Here is a 23,029-nt window from a genome sequence, read left to right as displayed (position 1 = left end):
TAATTTCAACAGATTATTTTTATCCAACAAATATTTTTACCATCAACTTCCAACTTATGCTCTGAATCTCAGGATCATTTGTCATATCAAGTTTCTCGTATAGATCAAAACTATTTCTCTGAACAGAACGGATATAAAATGGTTGATTTTGGATTTTATTTGACATGAGATCTTAGTCATGAGAGACTTAGCAAATTAAATAATCAAAGATTTAAAAATACAAAAATTAATTTCCGTAGCATCTTTGAAATTTTCATTTCTGAATTCATATTTTTTTTAAAAACATATTTTGTTAAGTAATAATTACATCTTAGATGAAATGCAATCAGATACTTATCATATTAATTTCTGATGTAAATTATTCAATTTAAATCTTTCATCAAAAATTTTAAATTTATCACCACTTGAAAAAACACATTTCCACGCAGTTTCAATGCAAGGACATTACTGACCAAAACAATAATTAGTAAACATTGCTAATTAATGTTTTTTTTTGTTTTATCCAAAAAGTAAAACAGCACAGTTAAATAATTAGTGATTATGAAAACCATTTTTGCATATTACTACTGGATGTTAATGAGTTAAAATCCATTCGGAACATAGTGACATAAATACAGCATACAATATCTATCAGTTTCATTACAACTCTCCTCACATTACAACTACAGTATAGTCAATGAAAGTTTACATTATTTAATTTTGAGCCTAAAGGACCGACCAAAAAGTACCATTTTATGTACAAAATACAATAAGGTTAGTAGGGCCCTTGAGAGCGCGGGGTAAGTAAAACACTGTGAGTATCCACAAATAGTTCAATTAGTTTCAATAGTTCAACAAACCAATTTCACATTTTCTTTGCTAAAAAAACATTTCCACCATAATAATTTAAAACTTTTCATTTATTAAATGACAATCATTAAATGAAACTATTGTGTTTGGTGAATGTTATCAATAAATTATGGAAATGTTGACAGCTGTTAAACGGTTATAATGCTGTCTGAATAAAATTTCAAGTGGATTGAGCGTTTTAAAAGATGGCCGACAAGACGCAACGCAAGGATGATACAAGGCCGGCACGACCTTCAACCACCTTGTGTTGACAACGACAATGATCGTGTGTGGTCCATTGTCCTTAGCGATGGTCGAAAAACTGTCTGAATGATAACTGATGAACTGAATTTAGGAAAATCAACAGTGCACACTATTTTACTACCAAACATGATGGATGGACCCTTATCCATTACACAATTCACCAGAACATTCAGCATTGATTGTTCGCCAGTTTCTGCTAATAATTTCAATGGCCATTCTCAATCCTCATTCGCCAGATCTCACCCCCCCCCCCCCGCGACTTTTTACTATTCCCCCAAAATAAGATGAGAGGAAATATCACATTGGGAAGATGTGGAAGACACAATAAAGCAAGAAACGAAAAGAAAACTAAAAAGCCTAACTGCTGCCAAGAGGACTTCCAAAGGGTGTGCTTCAAACAAGATGGAATATAAGAAGATGTAATAGTAAGTGCAAAAGCCTACGAATGGAGAGTACTTTGAAGAAGGGGACAAAATCATCGATGTAGACTGAATTTTGCAAAATGAAGTTTTCTATGGTCTTAAGTTTGCATATTTATTTGGACAGGGTGGTAGGCTGTACTCAATTCATTCTGTCATTATAATGAGGTCAAAATGGAACAGGCAAATATCACCATGACCAAGTCATGATATGGACTACAATTACAAGATGAAGGTGATAAATTTCAGAGTTTTAACAAATGTTTTCAATTTGGAAAATATGAGTGCGCAGGGGGGGAAGGAAGTAGGATGCTCAATTGTGGACCCTGACACACACAACAATGAGTTCCACCCCTCTCATTTATAATTTCACCTCTTTTAATGCAAAACAATGAAAAAGAATATTGCCATGTTAGTGTTAGGTTAATTGTTAAAAGCTATGATCAACAATAATAAACAATGACACGGCCATTAGATTTACAACAGTCAAGTGATTCAAACAATGTACACTTACAATCGCCCATTTATGTAAAACTTGGTGAACTCGAAAGTACGTTCATAAAACTCGGAAAATTATAGAAAATAATTTAATATGCTCAGATGATCGACCCCCTTGACAACATATTTTGCCTTTATATATCACAAAACCACATGTTTGCACTAACAGTCATGTCAAATTCAATAAATGTTTTGAAATGAGGCCATCTTTTTACTCTGCGAGACGAAGTAAAAATAATGTTAAAAAATTATTGCAAAAAACATTTAGCGTCTTATATAATGCATTAAGAAACCAATGCTAAGACTTTGTTTGGTGCAATTCTACAGCTTCTCAGCAATGAATTATATTACCACCTCCTGAATTTAAATAAATGTTTTCCTAACTCTTGAAACAGTTTTTTATCTTAACTTTTTTAACTTAACAGCAAAACAGAAACGGGTAATTTGAAATTGAATTAAATAACAATGTAAGAATATATTATTAAAGGTAACATGCTTTAGTGGGAATTGAAATAAATAAACGTTCCAGCAAATAAATGATTCCATCATCTATTAAAGTCTTTGGTTGATGATTTCGTAAAATTTGAAAAAAAATCATCTCTTACTCACCAAAGTGAATACTATTTGTTTTTTTCTGCTGTCAATTCAAGCCAACTCATTGATAACTCATTGATCTCATTTGTGATCCATTTCAAATAGCAAAATAGGCATGAACTCCAAGCATAAATAATCTGCATGTCATGTGATCACCCCCTCACACTCCCTCACTCTAGTTTGAGGACATGATCATTATAGTTCATGAATTAACTTTTGACAGTGGACGAATTCTTAATGAGTTAACACACAAAAATCTCACCATCAAAAGCAGATATTAGTAGAAAATTCCAGAAACAAATTAAAAATTTACAACGGACCCACAAATGAAACAGATCAGACCCAAAATAATATTTCATCATTCAAAGAATTCAAAAATTCAGATGATGAATCATTTAAAATCAATGTGCGAATCATAGCAGTGAACAATAGATAAAACTAAATGTGTAGGATGCAAATATTTAAAAAAAAAATAAATGATTAAATGAAAACCACTGGCATGCAATGCAAGGTCACCTTGGAAACACGAAGTTGGGTGGTGAATCAGGGCTTCCAAGCGAAATTGCCATGGTGGAAATACTACGACGATCGCTGCTGGGACTGGAGGATGCCATCATAGAGCCAGTCATAGACGCTGTTTGGCACAAGAGAGAACCACCACCAACACCAAATTAGAAATCACACTGGAGCTGAGGGGGGTAGCGTGGCTATGGTCATTGCGCTCCTTTCAATTAATTGTTTCACACCATTATTATTAACATTTCACCCCCTCTCCCTCCCCAACTCTCTCTCTCTCTATATATATATCTATATATATATATATATATATATATGTATATATATATATATATGTATATATATGTGTGTGTATATATATATATATATATATATATATATATATATATATATATATATGTATATATATATATTTATTTATTTATTTATATATACACATATATATATACATATATATATACATATATATGTATCTAGAGGAGAGGACTATGCTGCTTGCAGGGTGGGCAGTGCAAGGTTCTCGAGTGCTTTCCCTTGCATTTGAAAGAGAAAGCACTCGTGAACATTTAAAAAATACACGTAACCGCGGAGAAAAATTTCCTTTTTTTTTAATTTGGCACACAGACATATGGTGGATTGTATACACTGAAAAAGTTCACCATATGAAACTAGGGAATGCTTAAATTAATAATGGCATCACAGGAATCCAAACCCAGGGACCACTCAGGCGATTGGGTGTAGGTATACTGTTCCATTCGTCCCTTATACGAATCAGAACCTGCATTCCGTAGTAACAAATGCGAAAGCATTTTTAAGGAAGGTGAGCCAACTAACTGGATTAAGAGAGGCAAAATCTGATTTGTGGGATTGTGTGAGAAGAGAATATTGCTCTCCGGATTCAATCCAATTCCCCTATTGTTCAAAACCAAAAATCAGCACTCATTCACACGCTTTGGATGCATAGTACTCATTTGGATGCATAAGAAAGCAACAGACAGCAATGATTTCCTATGCAGTGCAATAAATCATTGGCCACAGTGGGAGTGAATTAATATGATGATTGATTTAAGGAGGTGATGTTCCCCACATTGTGTTTCAAGCAGTGCTGACTCTATACGGGTGAAAATGACCCAAAAAGCAATTGTAGGTCTGAATAGCAACTAAATCGCTGGGCACACAGAGTTAGTAGTGACAAGGATGACCCTTAAGTGACACATGTCCCATAATAAATTAAGTACCTTGCAACAACCCAAACACCATTGCACAACCCCCTTAACACTTGAGATCATCACACAATTGTCATTTGTCAACGTATGTGATAATTTCAACATTTATACACTAGATTAAATAAATTTCACAAAAAATGAATACTGGCTTAGGTATACGTCAAATGTTTATTTACACTAGTTAATGTCCAATATTAAATAAACTTGGTAACAAAACTACTTTCAATAATTCCCAAAATTACCATAATTTTCCCAAGATTAATTAAAAGTTTGGTATTATGTATCTACACACAATTGAGAACAAACAACAACATGAGACATATGAATGATTAAAAGAAGCCTTTTTTTTAAAAACAAAAATGGAAAAATATTTCCCCCAAACAATCACAGTATTACAGAATCGAACTCTTGTGAATGGTTTAAGATTACTCAATCAAAAGAAGAGCTGAAGATTTAGATGAGATTATTAAATTGGGGATTCATCAAATATAAAATCTAAATCCTGCCCTTCCTCCATGATCTAAAGTTTTTAAAACATGCCAAATTGATCAAAGGGATCAATCAGTCACTGGAAGTTGAAGCTATGAAAGAAGTAATTCTTTCTATTGCAATGAGATCCGTGAGATTAAATTACTGATAATACGTTGCCCCCTTCATTTGCCGACCAAAACAACTTACACGACATGTCTGACTGCCCAGAGTAGGATGCCATAAGCTTGCTGCTCTCATTAATCTTCCACTCCAACACTTCATTCTCCAGGACAAGCTGCTCATTCTGACGGCATTCCCTTTCCACATTCTCAGACAAATGCCTCACTCTCTCTTGAAGTTTCCTGGGAACATAAGAAGGAAGCAGTGAATCAATGAATGGCATGGAATATATTAGGGAGACAACGAAATCATTCTACTCAATGCAAACGGCATGGAGAGCCCGTAAACCACAATCATACAAGGATGATATCGTTAATACAAAAAGTCCCTTCCCTTAGCTAATATGATTAAATGCAAAGTAGACTGTACTGAAGAGCATTTAGAAATTAACACATATACATCACCACTTTAAAGTCTTTTAGTGCACCAGCATATTAAAATGGAATTTATTCCCCAGCAACCTCATTTCAAATTGTTTGGTGTGGGCAACAACTTCTTTGGCCTTTACGATGAAGCTCTTGAGGCTAGATGTTCTATTATAGATTCTTTTACATTATTGCCCACATCACCCCACCAATAACTAAGCTGTAAATAATTATATTTACTTAGGGGTGACCATTGACCAAAATATTAACTTTGGTGATCACATTTCAAAAATAAATAACAAATTCAATTACATCCTTCGTCAAATTCACTACTTTTTTGTACACTACATACTACCTTGATCAAAAAGATCCCGGAATAACCACCGTGTGGCGCTCCCATCGTTCCGATTTGAGTTCTGTTTTTTTTGTTAAATTGGTACATCTGTTGTTGATATTCCCTTTAAATCTTAGTGTCATAACTTGACATTTGCAAAAGTTACGTAGCCAAGAGTACATCTATCTCTGTGTGTGTTGGCGATTTTTTACAATTTCAGAAATGGATTTAAATTTGCAACAACGAACTTGTATTAAATTTTGCGTAAAAAACGGATTTAGTGGCGCACGGACGTTGGAAATGTTGGAAAAGTGTTGCGGCAACGATTCTCTAAAAAAAACGGTCGTTTACCAGTGGCACGAGCGGTTCAGAAGTGGTCGTGACTCAATCGAAGATGATGAACGCAGTGGCAGACCATCGACATCGAAAGTCGGTGAAAAAATTGATAAAGTAAAAGAAATGTTGGTCAATAACCGCAAATTAACCATCAGAGAAATAGCGGAGGACTTGAACATTGCCTATGGATCCGCCCAAGACATTGTGGTTAATGATTTGGGTTTCCGTCGTGTAGCAGCAAAGTTGGTGCCAAAAGACCTCAATTTCATGCAAAAAAGAGACCGTGTTGACGTCGCAAAAGACATGATTTGCGAGGCTGAATCCGATCCCACATTCATCAAAAGGATCATTACTGGAGACGAGACGTGGGTTTATGAGTACGACACGCAATCGAGACATCAGGCAAGTGAATGGCGTTCACCAAATGAGCCGAGACCAAAAAAACCACGTCGTTTTCAGTCAAAAAAGAAGGCAATGCTGACGGTTTTCATGGATTACAACGGTGTAGTGCATCATGAATTTTTGCCAGAAGGCCAGACAGTAAACAAAGAGTATTATTTGGGCGTTATGAGACGTTTGCGTGAAGCAATTCGCCGAAAGAGACCAGAAATGTGGGCAGAAAACTCGTGGATTTTGCACCATGATAACGCACCGTCGCACAGTGCTATCATTATTCGTAATTTTTTGACGAAAAATGCAACAAATACCATCCAACAGCCACCGAATTCACCTGATTTGGCTCCCTGTGACTTCTTTCTGTTCAATCGAGTTAAAAAACCATTACGGGGAACGCGTTTTAGCAGCCGAGAGGAAGTAATGGAAAAATCGCAGGAAGCACTGATGGACATACCGAAAACCGAATATAAAAAATGTTTCGAGGATTGGATCAAGCGCTGGCATAAGTGTGTTGCAGTCGATGGGGATTACTTTGAAGGGGACAATATAGATTTAGATGAATAAACTTGTATTTTTAATTTTCTGAATAAATTCCGGGAAATTTTTGATCTAGGTAGTAGTTTTGCAAGTTAGAATGTCATCAAAAAAGTGTATTTGCACTGGTTGAGAGTATTTTAAGATATAATATAACAGACTGGGGTCCAATGGTCCTAAAAAACATTAATAAACTAAAAAATACACAGCAAAGAAATCCTAGAGAAAATATCCGAGGCTATATAAAAAAAATACAGATACTCCAGATGAAAGAAATATCTTTTAAAAATCAGGAATTCCGCCTTTAGACAGGCGGTATAGATATGCCATTTTAATAGGACACTATTTTTTAATGAAAAATAAAAAATGCCTCATTTCAATAAAAATGAATTACCATTAAGGGACAATGTTAAGTATGTTACAAAAAAATTTCATATAAATTGATGTAGAAGAAACTTCTCTTTGGTGGTGTCCCTCTAACTTTTAATGAAATACCTAAAGATTATTACGGTCAGTAAATAATAATAAAGGGAGAATGAAAGACTGCCTATTACACAGAATGGTTTAGGGTTTGGAACAAAACGTGAGAGAGAATATATGTAGCCGTATAATTGCAACACTTTAAGCTATCATTTTTGTTAGTGAGTGGCACCTGACATCAAGCCAGAAGCAACTGACTGACGTAGCAAGACCAGAATTAGTATTCCATTTATAAATTTTTAATGCATACTACTATTGTATATTGTGAAGATCATATCACTATGGTGAATGATAAAGATTGTCTGCAATTGTACGTTGTGTTGATTGTCTTCATTCTTTGCACATCATATATTATGAAGATTATCCTACAATTTTAAATTGTACATAAAAACATAAATAAATATAAATAAATAAACAAAAAGAAATCGATATGAAAATGCATACACTTACTTCAAGTAAGGGCTGTACCACAAGAGTTTTGACGTGTGGGGGCTCAAGAATTGTGGTGTTATAGCGAGAATAAGATGTAATCCCAGTAATTTAACAAATGCGAACCCAACAAAGAATCAATTGTCAATTTCAGAGCACCTCACATTATCTTTCAAACCAACTGAAACAAATTCATATGACATGCAACCTAGCAAAGATTAACAGTTTAAAGAGCCCAATAATTAGTGGAAAATTTAAGTGAGAAGCACTTTTAAATACTGCGACAAATGTTATCCTTAGAAATTTTTAAAGTCTTCAAGCATTGATCCCACCCAGAGGTCCCAGGTTCAAATCCCGGCGGTGTTGAATATTTTTCAAAGGTATCTCGATCCCTACTTGAGGTGCTTTGTGGAGGGTCCTTTGAGTGAGTACGCCGTCCGTCGGATGGGACGTTAAGCTGCGGACCCCTTGGCGCCTTTTGTAAAGAGTAGGCTAATGCCGACGCCGGGTTTCTCTCCACCCTTCATCCTTTCCTGTCCATCCCCTATGGCGCAAATGACCTCAGCTGTCAATCACCTCCACCAAATACTACTACTACTCAAATATTGAGTTAGAGTCCTGAAGTTCGTAACAAAGTCAAACGCTTTGAATGCAGTTGATAGCATATGGGCTTCATCACCATGACAGGGAGGAGTTCACTTGAATTGTTCAGGATCCATCCCCTGTCTCCCTCATCTAATGTCAGATATTTCAAAAAAAGGCACATTATCTGTTCCCCTTACCTTTCCGTGGCCACCTTCCTCTGGAGTTGAGCCTCCAGGTCCTCCACTCGGGCTTGCAATGCTGCGTTGCGCGCAAGGGCACTGTTCAAAGCCTCCGATTTCTGTCGATATTCCTCTGTTTTCTTCCTGTGGTCATGCAATTCCTTTGTTCTCAAATCCAATACAGCCTGCAGCGATTGAATTTCATCCTACAACACAGAGAGCACGCATCAGGAAAATTACAATTGGGCTAGGAAAAATATAACTGAAGACCTAGTTGATTATCTCAATAGTTTCAGCCTCAACTTTGTGGAAGTTCATTTTAATAAATGAAAAAGAAAAACTTTGTTGCGATCCACCACTTTATGTGGTGGATTTCAACAAAGTTGGATAAAGTGGTGGATTAGAACAAAGTTTTTCTTTTTCATTTACCTAGTTGATTGTTGGTATGGGAGTGGTAGTAGTATACCACAGTGTGGACATTACCCCTGAAACCTCTTGTCTAACAGAATAAGTGTGTGTGGTCCCATGCAATTGCAGCATTTGAATCTGTTAAGCTCCTGACCTCACAAAGAGTTGGCTGGAATTATGGATTGGAGTTGGACATATCAGTGAGCCCAAGGATTTTGAAAATAAATATCAAAGCAATAGCAACACAGGTATACTTTCATTACATTTAGATCCCAGTATATTGCAACTTCTGAACTCATGACTCAACTGCATCATCATATTTAAGTAAGCTATGCCAATATAATAATTTTGACTCTCAGAGTAAGACGTGTGATTAAATGGTGGTAAAAAATTTGAAATTTATGCGGTTACATTGCGATGATCATCTTAAGAGGCATGAACATATCCCCCAGGTATGTAAGGAGTTTAGTTTAGTTCACAAACAGATATCAGTTTTAAAACACAGTGAAAGTTTAGATGTCCTGATAATATTATGCTAAGGCTTGTCTAACTCTTAAACTTCTTATGGAATTGTAATCTGGGTAATATTATCCTCATTAAATAAAGTACTTTTAGTTCAGAAAAAAATAGTTATGCTCATATGTAATCAGCCTTTTTCATGCACACTGCAGGCCTCTTTTTAAATATTAGGGAATATTAACTGTGCCTTGTGCATAGTATGTCTATCATGCTGTGACATATGCTAAAAAAAAGGTTACTTTACAAATTAATAATATTTATCACTGTCACAATTCCAAGAGTATGTAAAGATATGCATACACGGGAGAACATCAATCCCGTCAACGGCAGCTTAAGGACAAACGTCAATGTTCACAATATTGTTTTAACAGTCTGCCAAACCATTTAAAAAATGAGACAAGAATTTCACAGTTCAAGGAGAATCTATTCGCATATCTGGTTGACAAGTGTTGCTTAAGTGCAAATGAATACGTATGTAAAACATTTGTGAGCATAGTCTGCGCAATAAAGGAGCAATCTGGTGGCAATGACACGGACTAGCCATGACAAGTCCACCAGTTGCGCTAGTTGCCTTTGACCCAATGAGCCGTCTGTGCTTGGCAGATTGTTGAGCTGTGCGTATGGTGTCAGTTATGCTACTTTCTGTTGCCCATGTTTTTACTGTTCGTCGAAAATGGAAATTGATGAAATCACGGAGCAACGAATCAACACCAAGTTTTTTGGTTAAGTTCGATAAAAGTTATCGAGAAATTACTGAAATGTTGGCAGCTGTTAAACGGTGATAATGCTGTCTGAAGAAAACATCTGATTTCAAGTAGATTAAGCATTTTAAAGATGGAGGAGAAGACGCCACGGATGATGCACGGCCGGGAAGACCTTTGACCATGTGCGTTCACGACAATATTGATCGTGTGCAGTCCCTAGTCCTGACCGATCGTCAAAAAACTGTCCGAATGATAGCTGATGGACTGAATTTAGGAAAATCAACAGTACACTATATTTTAACCGAACATGATGGATAGATCCTTCACCATGACAATGCACCTGCACATTCAGCATTGATTGTTTGCCAGTTTATGGCAAATAATTCAATCCCCTTGATCTTTGATCATACTCCTTATTTGCCAGATCTCGCCCCCTGCGACTCTTTCCTATTCCCCCAAAATGTGATAAGGGGACATATCACTGGGAAGATGCGGAAGACACAATAAAGCAAGAAACGACGAGGAAACTAAAAAGCTTAAATGCTGGGGACTTCAAAGGGTGCTTTACTAAACAGTGGAATATAAGAACATGGAATAAGAAGGCATAGCCTACGGATGGAGAGTACTTTGAAGAAGGGGACAAAATCAATTTAGACTAAATTTTACAAAGTAAACTTTTTATGACCATAGTTCGTATATTTCTTGGACAGACCTTTTATATTAGTTCCCTGTCATAATTTTAGTTGTACTTTTATCAGCCAAAAATGTGATCTATATGCCATTGGCAGATCTTACGCACCTGTCATCTATTCTCAATACTGTACAGTGTCTGCTGATTAAATAAATATATCAATATAAGGCATTGGTGCACCAACTGCAAATCCTGATGGCATGGCAATCCAGTCAACTCATCTGCATGAACGTGCAAAGGTTTTCTGGAAAATTACAAGTGGCAAAGAGATGCACTGGACTCCTAAATGCATGAAACTTACAAGCACAAGACCTTTGAGTGTAAACCACTTGAAGGCCTAATTCCCGTGGAAGTCCTCACCAATCAAACTGGCCTTAGGGGCCCCAGACTGCAAGGTTCAAAAAAACTAAGATCGCAAGTCACTCATGTGCATGAAGACGGAATTACTTGACCTCAAAATATTGTGTGCCATATCAAAGTATTCCACATTTTTGCACAAATGAGGCCTCACAGGGGTCAAGAACATTTTAACAGATTTTTAAATTATAAAAAATATAATATGTGATCGTATTTTTTTATATATATCCCTTATTACATTCAAATTCATGCATATGTAACGTGAAATGAGGGTACAAAAAAATAGCTTCACTTTATGTAATACATAAATCATTTATTTAATAAAAAATTGTTTGGTGTGTCAATCTGTTGTTCAACCAAAGAAACTGGTCCTTCCTTTAACCCTTATTATAATTTCAGGGCATGAAATTCCGAGGCCTCAAAGGCTTGATTGAGGGTGAGTTGTCCTGTCACCTGATAATTTCACTGACATATCTGTTGGTGCTAGCCATTGGGGGAGAACAATTAAAAAGAAGGCTATTTGGTTTACTCTCCCCCAGCTATGAACAAATCATATTGAGCACTACTTCTGAGAATGGCATGTTCACCAAATTATTAAATTTTAGGATAAAAGGGGAATAGCATCAAAAAAATCTATTTCTAATTGGCAGAACAGACGAGAGACTAAAAACTTCCACTTTATCATGAATGTAAGCTCCTAAGATCTGCCTGGAAAATATGACCATTCTGATGATAAGTCAAGCCCTACGATCACAATTCAAGAATACTTAAATCAACCCTTGGAATTGAAATTCCAGATAACATGATCGATTCTGCCATAGTTGGTACTTGGTCAACTTTAGACTGGCTGTAGAAAAAAACCATAAACACAGTAATCAACTCGAAGATCAGTTTGGTAGGTGATGGTAGAGTTCACCCAATACTAAGCCCCATACGGCGTGTGAAATGCACACATCAGGGTAGGGGGGCCAGTTCCTTTCCCTGTGCCGGTTATGGTTTCCCAGGAAGATCTGGCACCCGAAAAACACTTCTAGCTTGGGTGGAGCTGCAGGTGCCCAGAGACTTGCCCTGGAATTGAACCCAGAACCCTCCGGTCAGCAGTCCAACGCTCTACCCACAGGACTACCGCGACCCATGCATTTAAGAGAGCTAACCCAAAATTTCAACCGAATTTCTTGACAATCAAACTCCACGGAATCAAGTGTTGCTTGGCAAAAACAAGGGAAACGATACACACAATTTGCTCACGCACTCACCCTGTGCTTGCCGCAGTCTCCGGCCTTGATGACGGTCTCTTTCCGAAGCTTCTCCTCAAGGTCCGTCATCTCATTCTGCAGCTGAGTGATCAGCTGCTTGAGGTCGCTCTCCCGAGCCATTATCTCCTCCTTTTCCTTCTGTAGGTCCTCCACCTGCCTCTCCACTCTCTCGACCTTCTTCTCGGCCTTCTCCGCCCTCTCGGCGTACAGCTTCAGGTCTTCGAGGAGGGCCTCCATGTTCCTGTTGTTGAGGCGGTCCCTTCTCTTGAGCTCCTCCTCATAGCGGCACTGCGTCTCCTCAATCTGCAAACCGCATCCACAGAAACCGTTAACATTACGAATACACACGCACACACTAGGATGGATTGGCATGTGGGCAGAGGCGAGAAAACACCCAAAGACCACGCTTCACCTTTGGAATGGTGGAGTAACGAACTAAGAAGATGACACGGGCTTGCTGATTTAGTGATTTCTCACATGACCACTATATTAGCCATGAGATCTGGAAACGCCATTATTACTAATGTCTGTGACAGCATAGACAAACAGAGGAAGGAATTTCAATGCAACAATTTCAGAGTGTAAAAATCATTCGCCTTGAGTGGGACTCGAACCCAGATCCCTCAATATCCGGTCGAGTGCTTTAGCCACTTAAGCTACCGAGGCGTCCTCTTAAACTCTGAAATTTTCGGGATTTTAAAGGAACTAGATGTTGTGACGAAATACCGTACATACAATGTCACAGGCATTCGTATTCGTGCGCGACGCGCCACTGTCCACGAGGTTAAAGCCAACATTTAAACACTTATGGTGTTTATACTTTGACAAATTCCAAAGAAACTGTGGGAGATGCCGCAACTTTTAACGGAGTCATCCGCTAATGTGCATTTCAATGCAACAATTTTTCTTTGGAATTTGTCAAAGTATTAACACCATAAGTGTTTAAAGTTGGCATTATTCTCGTGGACTGTGGCGCGCCACGCACGAATACGAATGCCGGTGACATTGTATGTACGGTATTTCGTCACAACATCTAGTTCCTTTAAAAGCCCCAAAATTTCAGAGTTTAAGAGGACGCCTCGGTAGCTTAAGTGGCTAAAGCACTCGACCGGATATTGAGGGATCTGGGTTCGAATCCCAGTCAAGGCGAATGATTTCTACGCTCTGAAATTCTTGCATTGAAATGCACATTGGCGGATGACTCCGTTGAAAGTTACTGTTGCGGCATCTCCCGCAGTTTCTTTGGAATTTGTCAGAGGAAGGAATGTTTGCCATAAAAAAGGGCTGCTCATTTTAACACACATTGCATAAAAAAGAGTCAATGTTAAGGGAAAATATTACTTTTTGTTTTATTATTTGTATGTAAAATATCAGCATATGAGTATGTCAGAATAATAGTTTTGCTGTCGATCGACTTTTTTCCTTATTCTTTTTTTATGTCACCTTTTTAAAAAAATTATTTTAGAGCTAATTTTAATTGTAAATGTGTCTCAGCTATGATACTTGAGAACTATGACACTTGTAAAAAACTCAAATGAATCTATTCTATTGTTTCAGGCTTCACTTCGTGGAAGTATTTAATATCCATACTAAAAAAGAAAGACTCGTACTTTTCCGCAGATTTTATTATACGGTACAATGCGTTTCACTGACTTGCGGCATCATCAGGTACCGTAATTAATACCGTAAACGCATTGTACCGTATAATAAAATCTATGGAAAAGTACGAGTCTTTCTTTTTAGTATGGAAACTCAAATAAATCATTCATAAATATTTGGCTAGATGTATCAGCATTTTTAAAGCCACCAAATGGTTTATGGAGAGCATAATCCGTAAAAAACTCTATCTTGATAAATTTGCTCTACTCAATTAAACTAGAAAATGACAAAGTAATAGGACCACCAGTAAATGAAGTTTCCAATTAAATTTTAGTTTCTCCTTTGCCTTTTAAATGTATATACCATTCATTCCTGCAGTAATTCATCCATGGATTGGTTGGAGTAACTATTTACAATATGTCCGGTTAATTTTTCAAAAATACAGATCAGTTTACCACTGTTCTTATTGCAGATTTTCCAAGGTAGGAAAACCTAAATAAGTATATATCAAATGTAATTGTATAAAGTGATCTTATTGGCTCAACCCAATAAATGGGTAATATTAGCTTATAGAAACCTTTTTAATAAACATAAAAGCAATATACCAAATAAAAGACCTCCCATATTCCAATAAAACATAGAGTATGACACCCTGTCATCTAGAAAAATACCCACTATACCCTCTATCTGCCCAGGCTTATCAGAATTTCATAACAAATGCCCTCCATGCTGGCGGTATGCATGGATTTGACAGCCAAAGTGTGAGCAGAGGAGGCAAAGGGGTAATGCCAACCAATACCACAATGCCACATAAAACGCCAACACACCATGTGAAATACCTTCAGACTCACAATTGATTCCAAAAACTTAATCATACAGGGTCGCACCCAAAAGTGGTGGGACTGATTTTCTCTGGCGCGAACGGAGCGGTGGAGGGGGGTCTGCCTGGCAGGGTAAGGTGGAGGGGTCTCTTAGCAACAAACCGACACCAACCTCAGTCACCTGCGGGCTGTCGTTGAGTGAGGACACCGTTTTTAGGGAAGCAAGTTTTTTGTCCGCATCGAAAAAAAAATGAATCTGAATTTAGGGCAACGTTATTCCGTGAAGTTTTGTGCGAAACTCGGGAAGACGGCAACTGGGACCCTCGATATGATCAAGTAGGCTTATGGCGACACTGCCTTAAGCCGTTCCACAGTATTTCAGTGGCACAAGTTGTTAAAAGAGGGTAGGGAGCTCGTTGAAGACGACCATCGCTCCGGACGGCCGTCGACGGCAAGAACCGACACGAATGTGGACAGAGTGAGGACACTGCTGAACACAGGCCGACGCTTAACCAGTGAAGAAATTGCAGACCAGTTGGGTCTGTCTGCATCCAAAGTCCAATGCATTATTTCACAGGATTTGGCCATGCGCAAGGTGTGCGCCAAGATGGTGCCGAAAATTCTGCCATGGCGCACTCGTCGTCAGACAGCTCCTGGCCAAATACGGCGTTGCCACATTGCCGCACCCGCCCTATTCTCCCGATCTGGCACCACCGGACTTCTTCTTCTTCCCCCTGATGAAAAGACAGCTCAAGGGACGATGTTTTGACTCGAAAAAGGCCGTTCAAGAGGCTTCGACGAGGGTCATCAACGGCATCCCCAAAGAAAATTTCCAGCGGGCGTACGGGGAATGGGAGCAACGTTATACTAAGTGTGTAGCAGCTCAAGGAGCATACTTTGAAGATTATTAAGTCGATGTAAGTATATCGTCAATAAAATTTTTGTAAAAAAATCAGTCCTACCACTTTTGGGTGCGAGCCTGTATTCAGGGATAAACTGATGTCAAACAACATGATGCATCACAAATGTAAATATTCCATATATAATGAGAGGGTGAGACATGAAAGATGGTTATTTTGAAAATACAAGGGCAGAGTTCAAAAACTTTATGGAGTTAGTTAATGGACAATATTCAGGGAAGCTTCATTACCTGAGAGGTCAGCCTTGCCTCAAGCTCTGCTAGATTTTCTTCATGCTTCCTGATCACTGCAAAAAGAGAACCAATGATATGAGAACAGTTGATTACGGCAGCATTATTATGCATTGAAGACTTGAATACAGTGTATCTTTTAACATTGGTTCGCAATAAGAAGCATTTATTACATTTAGCTGGTTCGCAAACATTTCTGAGAGCATTACAAAATCAGTGTGATGGGTTAGGTGTGAGAATAAATGCAAAAAAAATTAAGGTTATGTGGTTTTTGAAAAGGAAGGCCAAGTTAGAAGTTGAAATAGGAGGTAATAAACTAGAGCATTGAGAGAGGATGCAAAGAGAAAAGATTAGTGAAAACTTTGAAATGGGCAGTTTTTTAGTTCAGCAGAGAAGCGTGGTCTTTGAAGCAGGAGGGTGTGCGTAGATTGGAGGTTTTGGAAATGTGGGTATGGAGTATGGATGGAGAAGGTGTAGTGGATTGATTGTCAGCATGATGTCAACGACTGTGGCAATCAGACGTGAGAATATTCAAGGCAAACAATTTGTACACTCTGAAATTGTTACTTTTTCATGCACACTTAGGGGGTGATGCTGTTAAAAGTCAATGTTTAAGCATCTACTGCAGTTCCTTGGCATGGAAAAGGGATGCTGGGTGTGATGGAGAAAGTTTGAAGACAGTATGCGGAAATGAAGAAGGGTGGGAAATGGGGTGTTGCGTGTTTAATTTCTGTTGATTAGTCCATATTAACAATTGTCTGAGTGTTCAGTCTGCGCACATCCAAAACCTACCTTGAATGGTAGACTAAATAATAATTACTATGTTGTAATTAAGTGTAAAATACCATGCATTAGACTGAAAAAAGTTATTTCAAAAAACAGTTTGCAATTCTTGCGTTGCAATCTATCTTTTTTTCGATTATATATACATAATTGTAAAATCCAAAAATCATAAGCAATGAATGAATATAAAGTAACCCAAGTAAGTAATTGTTTTAATATATAAATAAGTTTTTATTTTGATTCTGAGAAAAGGGAAAGTGTGTTGCATCACTATACGTTAATTTTATTTCCCATTAAATGCCTTTTTCAAATCCATTATCAATGATTTCAAGTGATTCCAACGGTGACTTTCATCTCAAACTTTCTCTTTAAATCTCTTTCTCACTTAGTCTCTCAAAGAGATATGCTCATGCCTAATTCACAGCAATACTTACATTCATCAATAGTTTCCTTGCACCTAACTTCAGATATTTCCTTCTCCTCGGTCAACCTTTGGCAGCTAGCATTGGCTTCATCTGCAGATTGGGGAGAGAGAGAGAGTGATATTAGCAGAACACTGTATCATTGAAAAAAGAACCCAAATGTTCCTTCATCTAATATAGAAAGGACTACATAAAATTAGCAGTGCATTTGAACCCTAGATGCAATTATCTTCCCTCTCCATGGATAAATAATCATAAATGGAAATCACAGTGTTACCCAAAGAGTTATCTCAAGTTGATTTTTAAGGAAAAATTGGAATACTTAGTTATTACACACATATTTTATTATTCACGACCTAGGTTTCGACTTGGAAAGTCATCATCAGGTAAAGTACAGAAGACACACAGAGCTCTATGTAGTAGAGAGAGAGCAGAGGAGGGGGGAGGTGTTTGTGAAGTGTGAGGAGGGGAAAGGAGAAGGGAAACTGGTGCGCGTGTGAATGAGGGGGAGGGGGAGAGGGCGGTTGGGTAGGGCGTTCAGTGGGGGGGGAAGGGGCTGTGGAACAGAGGGATGCCCAGGAAGAAGCCACGGGAGGAACACATCAGGTCATTAACTAATACAACCTTATAGATGACCATTCTTGGAAATTTCCAACCGTTCCAATGCATCTAACCTTAAGCCTTTTTCCTCTAAATGTAGAATTTTAGGGACGAAGTCACTGGAGTGGTTATTTTCTATTTTTGGTGCTGGGCAAAATTGGTAGAAAGATTTTGGTTTTCAAACAGGTGTGATGTTCTTTAACACAATCACTGAATTTCCTCCCGGTTTGATCAATGCAGAAGGCGGAGAGCACTCACAATACACTGAGTAAAAACTCCACTCTTTTCCATTGTGGAAATTTGCTGGGGAGAAGCTGGTAAGTTAAGTGAAAAATATTCGGCAGATATAATTTCAAAATTCAAAATTGAACAGTGATCAACTACGAGGGCAATTCGAAAAGTAAGGTCTCCTATTTTTTTCATGAAAAATCAAATTTATTTTCGACTTTGTGTTCATCGTTGGAAGGGCTGAGCATTTAGCTATTTTTCTACATAGTCGCCTTGACGATCAATCACTTTTTGCATCCTTGTAAGCAGCTTTTTAACACCGGCGTCGTACCTTTCTCCCGCCGCGTCACGAAGCCAACTGACGACTGCTTCTTGCACTTCCTCGTCTGACTTGAATTTCTGTCATCCAAGGTGTTTTTTGAGAGCGGGAAACAAGTGGTAGTCGCTGGGGGCAATGTTCCGCCTGTAAGGAGGCTGGTCGATGATATCCCAGCCGAATTCATTGAGTAGGGTGGTCGTTTGATGCGACACAGGTGGACGTGCATTGTCATGATATGCATGAACACATTCCTTTGGTGAGACACCTTGTGGTAACCGAGGACCTCCGACACAATATTCTGCACAATGAAGCAGCCACTCTCTTCATCAAGGCCTTCCTTTATCTCATGAAGGGTAATTCTCCGGTTATTGCGCACCATCTCGTCAATTGGAGCCACCGTTGATTCCGGCAAACTCGGTCGCCACGACCGCTGCTCATCGTGGACGTTTTCCCGGCCATCAAAAAACTCCCTGAGCCACTTCCGTACGTTTTTGATGTCCATACACTTCTCACCCTACACTTACATTAAATGGCGATGAATTTATATCGGAGTCGTCAGTTGGCTTTGGGCAGGAGAAAGGCACGACGCTGGTATTGAAAAGCTGCTTACAAGGATGCAAAAAGTGATTGATCGTCAAGGAGATTGTGTTGAGAAAAAGCTAAAGGCTCAACCTTTCCAAAGATGTACGCTAAGTTGAGAATAAATTTCATTTTTCATGAAAAAAATAGGAGACCATACTTTTCAAATCGCCCTTGAATTAGAGTTAAAGATCCACTCGGAGAAAGTCATACATGCAGAGAGGGTACCCGTGCTCGATTGTAATAAGGGAAAGTTGATGTGCACGTGGTTTTTTCCAAACATTTAAGCAATTGGGTTGAGAATGAAATAGATCAGGAACCAACCTAGATTCAACTTGGCGTTGATTGCTTCAGTCTTGTACTCTTCAACTGCTTTCTTCAAGCTTGGAGTGGAGAAGGCATCAAGCTGCAAATTAAGAATAGTACTTTTTTGAAGATCTTGCCTTAAAAAAATGCCATATTTGCATTTTTTTCATTGGTTTTCCCCTAGAATGTTCAACAACTGAGATATTTTTAAGCCTATGTTTTTTAATCACAAACCTTAAAAAATAAAATTGTGAATTTGACTTGATATAAAAAAGAATTCAAATTTGAATATGATTTCAAATGATAAACACATGAACTGATTGGAAAAAATATTGAATTTAAATGAACAAAAAAACACAGTTGATTCAGCGCATATTTCAAACAAATCATTGAAAATGAAGATGAAACATTATTTTAAAAATCTCATAAACACAAGCAACCATAAAAACTTTTACTTGAAAAAAGACTATTGAGTTGTTAGATCATCACTGAAAATATTCAATAGCTTAAATTTAGAGTCCATATTACTATGTTAAGCATGTGACGTGAATCAAATCATTCTCAGGGCTCAATTGTCTTTAAGGTTATTGGCGCCATTGCCTTCGTCACACAAATATTTAACCAATTTAAGATTGGGACTTTCAAGCTGTGTTTTAACCTTAACAGACCAGTACGGATGGAGTGCTTTTGTTTATTTTCCAATCATTAAACTCTTAGGAGTAGTTTGGTCGAACCGAATACATTATCCATTAGCATATCCCTAAACTGTGACACCAAGGGGATATCTTTGTTAATTCTCATAGAGACAAGAAAAGAAGAGGTCACTCACGTCCCCCACCAGGTAGTGGATGACTACGAGGAGGGCCTCGATTCGGGTGGTCGACTGCCTCAGCTCCTCCAGCAGCTTGGGAGGGACGGGAGGCGATCCTTCGGGGGCTGCCGTTGGCTTGGGGTCGCTGGCGGCGGAGACCTCGACCGAAGCGGAAGGAGGCGGGAGCGGGGCCGCCGCCTCCACGGGCGTCGCCGCCATCTGGACGTGCTGCCTCTGCAAGAGCACCACCGTGTTGCCCCGGGCGCCATTGCCCCCGCCTCCGCCATGACCCGCGGTGGCCGGACCACCGTTCTTGCTGACCACCACGCTGCCGCCCAGTCGGGTGTTGCTTTCTGCAGAAGGGGGAAAAAAGACCATTAGCCACCGTCTTTTATCAAGCAATAGGGGTACCAATGGACGCCACCGGGCACACGCGAACACTCCGTACGATGGACTTGGACAATTTAGCAAATTGAAAAGGCTCTTCAAAAATTGAACGAAAGTTTTTGAAAAACTTGAAAGAATTAATTCCAAATGCATTTCCATTCTGTATTCCCTTATTATATGCCTCAGCATTGAAATAATCAGCAACCAATCAGTGACATATTACCAGTCAAAGGAACATAAACAATTCACCTTTAAACCATTATATGTATGTTTATGCAAATATCATTATGATTTGGTTATAGTTTCTCCCGATCATACCCATGGCAACGATAGCGACAGTTATAGCCTTCCGGATAAACAAGATGGCGTGCTTCAGGAAAGGCCCTTATTACTATTAACATGAACAACAATAGATTAATTTTATTACATTATTTATTCATTCAAGGTATTCGGGCTAATAAGGTCCGCACTATTTTCCGAAGGAGTAGTTAATAGGTTTACTACCTTCCGATGGGACAATGGGAATTTTCCAATTCCAAATTTGTTTCGCCATTTTCCTATTTACGTACCATTCAACTTCAATCGTTCACTCCAGTTGTCAAAAATATCTTCGCAACATTTGACACAAAATTCGATTCGAATGAGGAAAGGATACTTTCTTAAGAATATTTTTTAAGTTGATGCAATCAAGAAATAAAGGCAGACAAATGGTAAAGACTTCAACTTCAACAAGACAATTCCACCTTATTCTTACAAAAAATCTCAATTTTCTTCAGGTTCTACTTTATATATATATATATATATATATATATATATATATATATATATATATATATATGAAAACGACTTCTGAAACGAAACAAATGCTGTTATAGCTTCTCAACGAATTAGTAGATGGCGCTGGAGGAATAAAACTGTGTTTTGAAGCAGCAATATTTAAATATAAGCAAACAGCCCCTACTTTATGAATGTCTCGTAATAACCTCTATATCCTGAAGCAATTCTTCTTTTAATATCCTTATTACAGTGCCCACATCCAGCGACAGAGCATAAATAGGTCAACTCTTCCAACGGTAGTAGTTCATGCCGTACAAGTTTTACGATGGAATCAAGCCTCCCTATTTCCTGAGACTATCATCTTACCATCGCTTCCTCATACTCATCATCATGATAAAAAGGCGTCATTTACGAGTAATTGGTGGAATTGGGTCCGATGACCTTTTGGGTTCGTCGCCGCGAATGAAGAAATAATACCCTCGGTTCCATTAACAAAAGGGCCAGCGAAAAAATCGTCCTATCGCAAAATCCTTTCGAGTAAATAAAGTGACGGAAGTGCCAATCAGATCGGAATGACGACCTCGTGGGCGACCCGTACAGCCTAATCAGCCAAGATTCTACCCGAGATATGTACCAATTCCCGTAGAAACACCCAAGGCTCAGGTTCCCTTGGTGAATTCCATCCCGCTTGGGAGAAAGTGAGATGGACGCCTCGAGATAGCATGGAAATGATGCAGACGGGGGCGAGGAACTGACATGGATGGACGCATCCAGTGGGTGGAAGAATTCGACAAGCGTAGCAGAATAAAAATGTAAACATTTCGTAGAAAATTCACAATGTAACCGATTCTCCATCTTATGCCTATTACTACTTTGGCTATTTTGATTCAGAAAACTTCCTGGCATGTCGTCGGTATGGTAAGTACGTCGTGGAAGTATGGTCTTCTCAAGTATAGGCATAGATTACAGTCATCTAGTACCCTACAACCTACGGCTAGGGCGCATGCAGGGATTGAATACACACAAGAATAATTTTGACTCGAATATGACCCTACTGCAGTCAAAAAATATTATTCAGATCCCTTATCGTTCGTAAAAAAATGATATCTTAAATCTATCTGTTCAAGTACACTTAATCTCTCTAATTTCAATGACATGATCTTTCCTGTCGTAGTACGATGGGGGTGATAATGAATTTCCAACATCACCGCCAAAGAGGAATCCTTCCAATTCATATGCAAGAGCTATAATCTGTATTTTAACCTTCGCTCCATTGAGTGATTCCCAGACTAAATTCTTTAATATTATGGATGCACTACTAAGATTATCATAAAAAGATTTTACAAATCTAGCTCCTCTACGCTGCACGTGATTCAAATCGGCAACCAATCCGAATTCGTGAGGATCCCATAATATACTAGCAGCATATTCTATAAATGAGGCCTAGCCAGCGAAAGATAACATTTCTCTTTGACTTTTTATTCACATTTACCAAATAATCTCCTAATAAATCCTAATTTTTTTCTCCGCTTTGGTATGTGTGTGTGTGTGTGTGTGTGTGTGTGTGTGTGTGTGTACCCAGGAGAGGTCGTGAGTGAGGGCAACGAAGATAAGGGAGGTTATGGTAGACTGGAGGCCTTCGAGGGATGTGGGTGAGGAGAAGGATGGAGACGGTTTA

At 38.4% G+C, this 23,029-nt stretch overlaps 1 protein-coding gene across 3 annotated transcripts in view; it reads right to left on the bottom strand.

The window, feature by feature from the left end:
• Window positions 1–23,029, bottom strand: part of LOC139696052 (uncharacterized) — a 996,437-nt gene that overhangs the window by 3,704 nt on the left and 969,704 nt on the right. For all 3 annotated transcript variants that reach the window (XM_071594664.1, XM_071594665.1, XM_071594666.1), the window contains 8 exons: window positions 20,206–20,540; window positions 19,395–19,476; window positions 17,357–17,437; window positions 16,140–16,195; window positions 12,570–12,872; window positions 8,653–8,840; window positions 5,024–5,178; window positions 3,120–3,237 (listed from right to left, as the gene is read on the bottom strand). In XM_071594664.1, coding sequence (XP_071450765.1) covers window positions 3,120–3,237; window positions 5,024–5,178; window positions 8,653–8,840; window positions 12,570–12,872; window positions 16,140–16,195; window positions 17,357–17,437; window positions 19,395–19,476; window positions 20,206–20,540 — 1,318 coding nt within the window. The remainder of the gene's footprint in view (window positions 1–3,119; window positions 3,238–5,023; window positions 5,179–8,652; window positions 8,841–12,569; window positions 12,873–16,139; window positions 16,196–17,356; window positions 17,438–19,394; window positions 19,477–20,205; window positions 20,541–23,029) is intronic.

Source organism: Hetaerina americana, unplaced genomic scaffold (assembly GCF_022747635.1).
Source record: "Hetaerina americana unplaced genomic scaffold, ioHetAmer1.1.p SCAF_66, whole genome shotgun sequence".
Lineage (NCBI taxonomy): Eukaryota > Metazoa > Arthropoda > Insecta > Odonata > Calopterygidae > Hetaerina > Hetaerina americana.
Note: the sequence above shows the minus strand (reverse complement) of the source record. Positions and strands in the feature narration are given on the sequence as shown.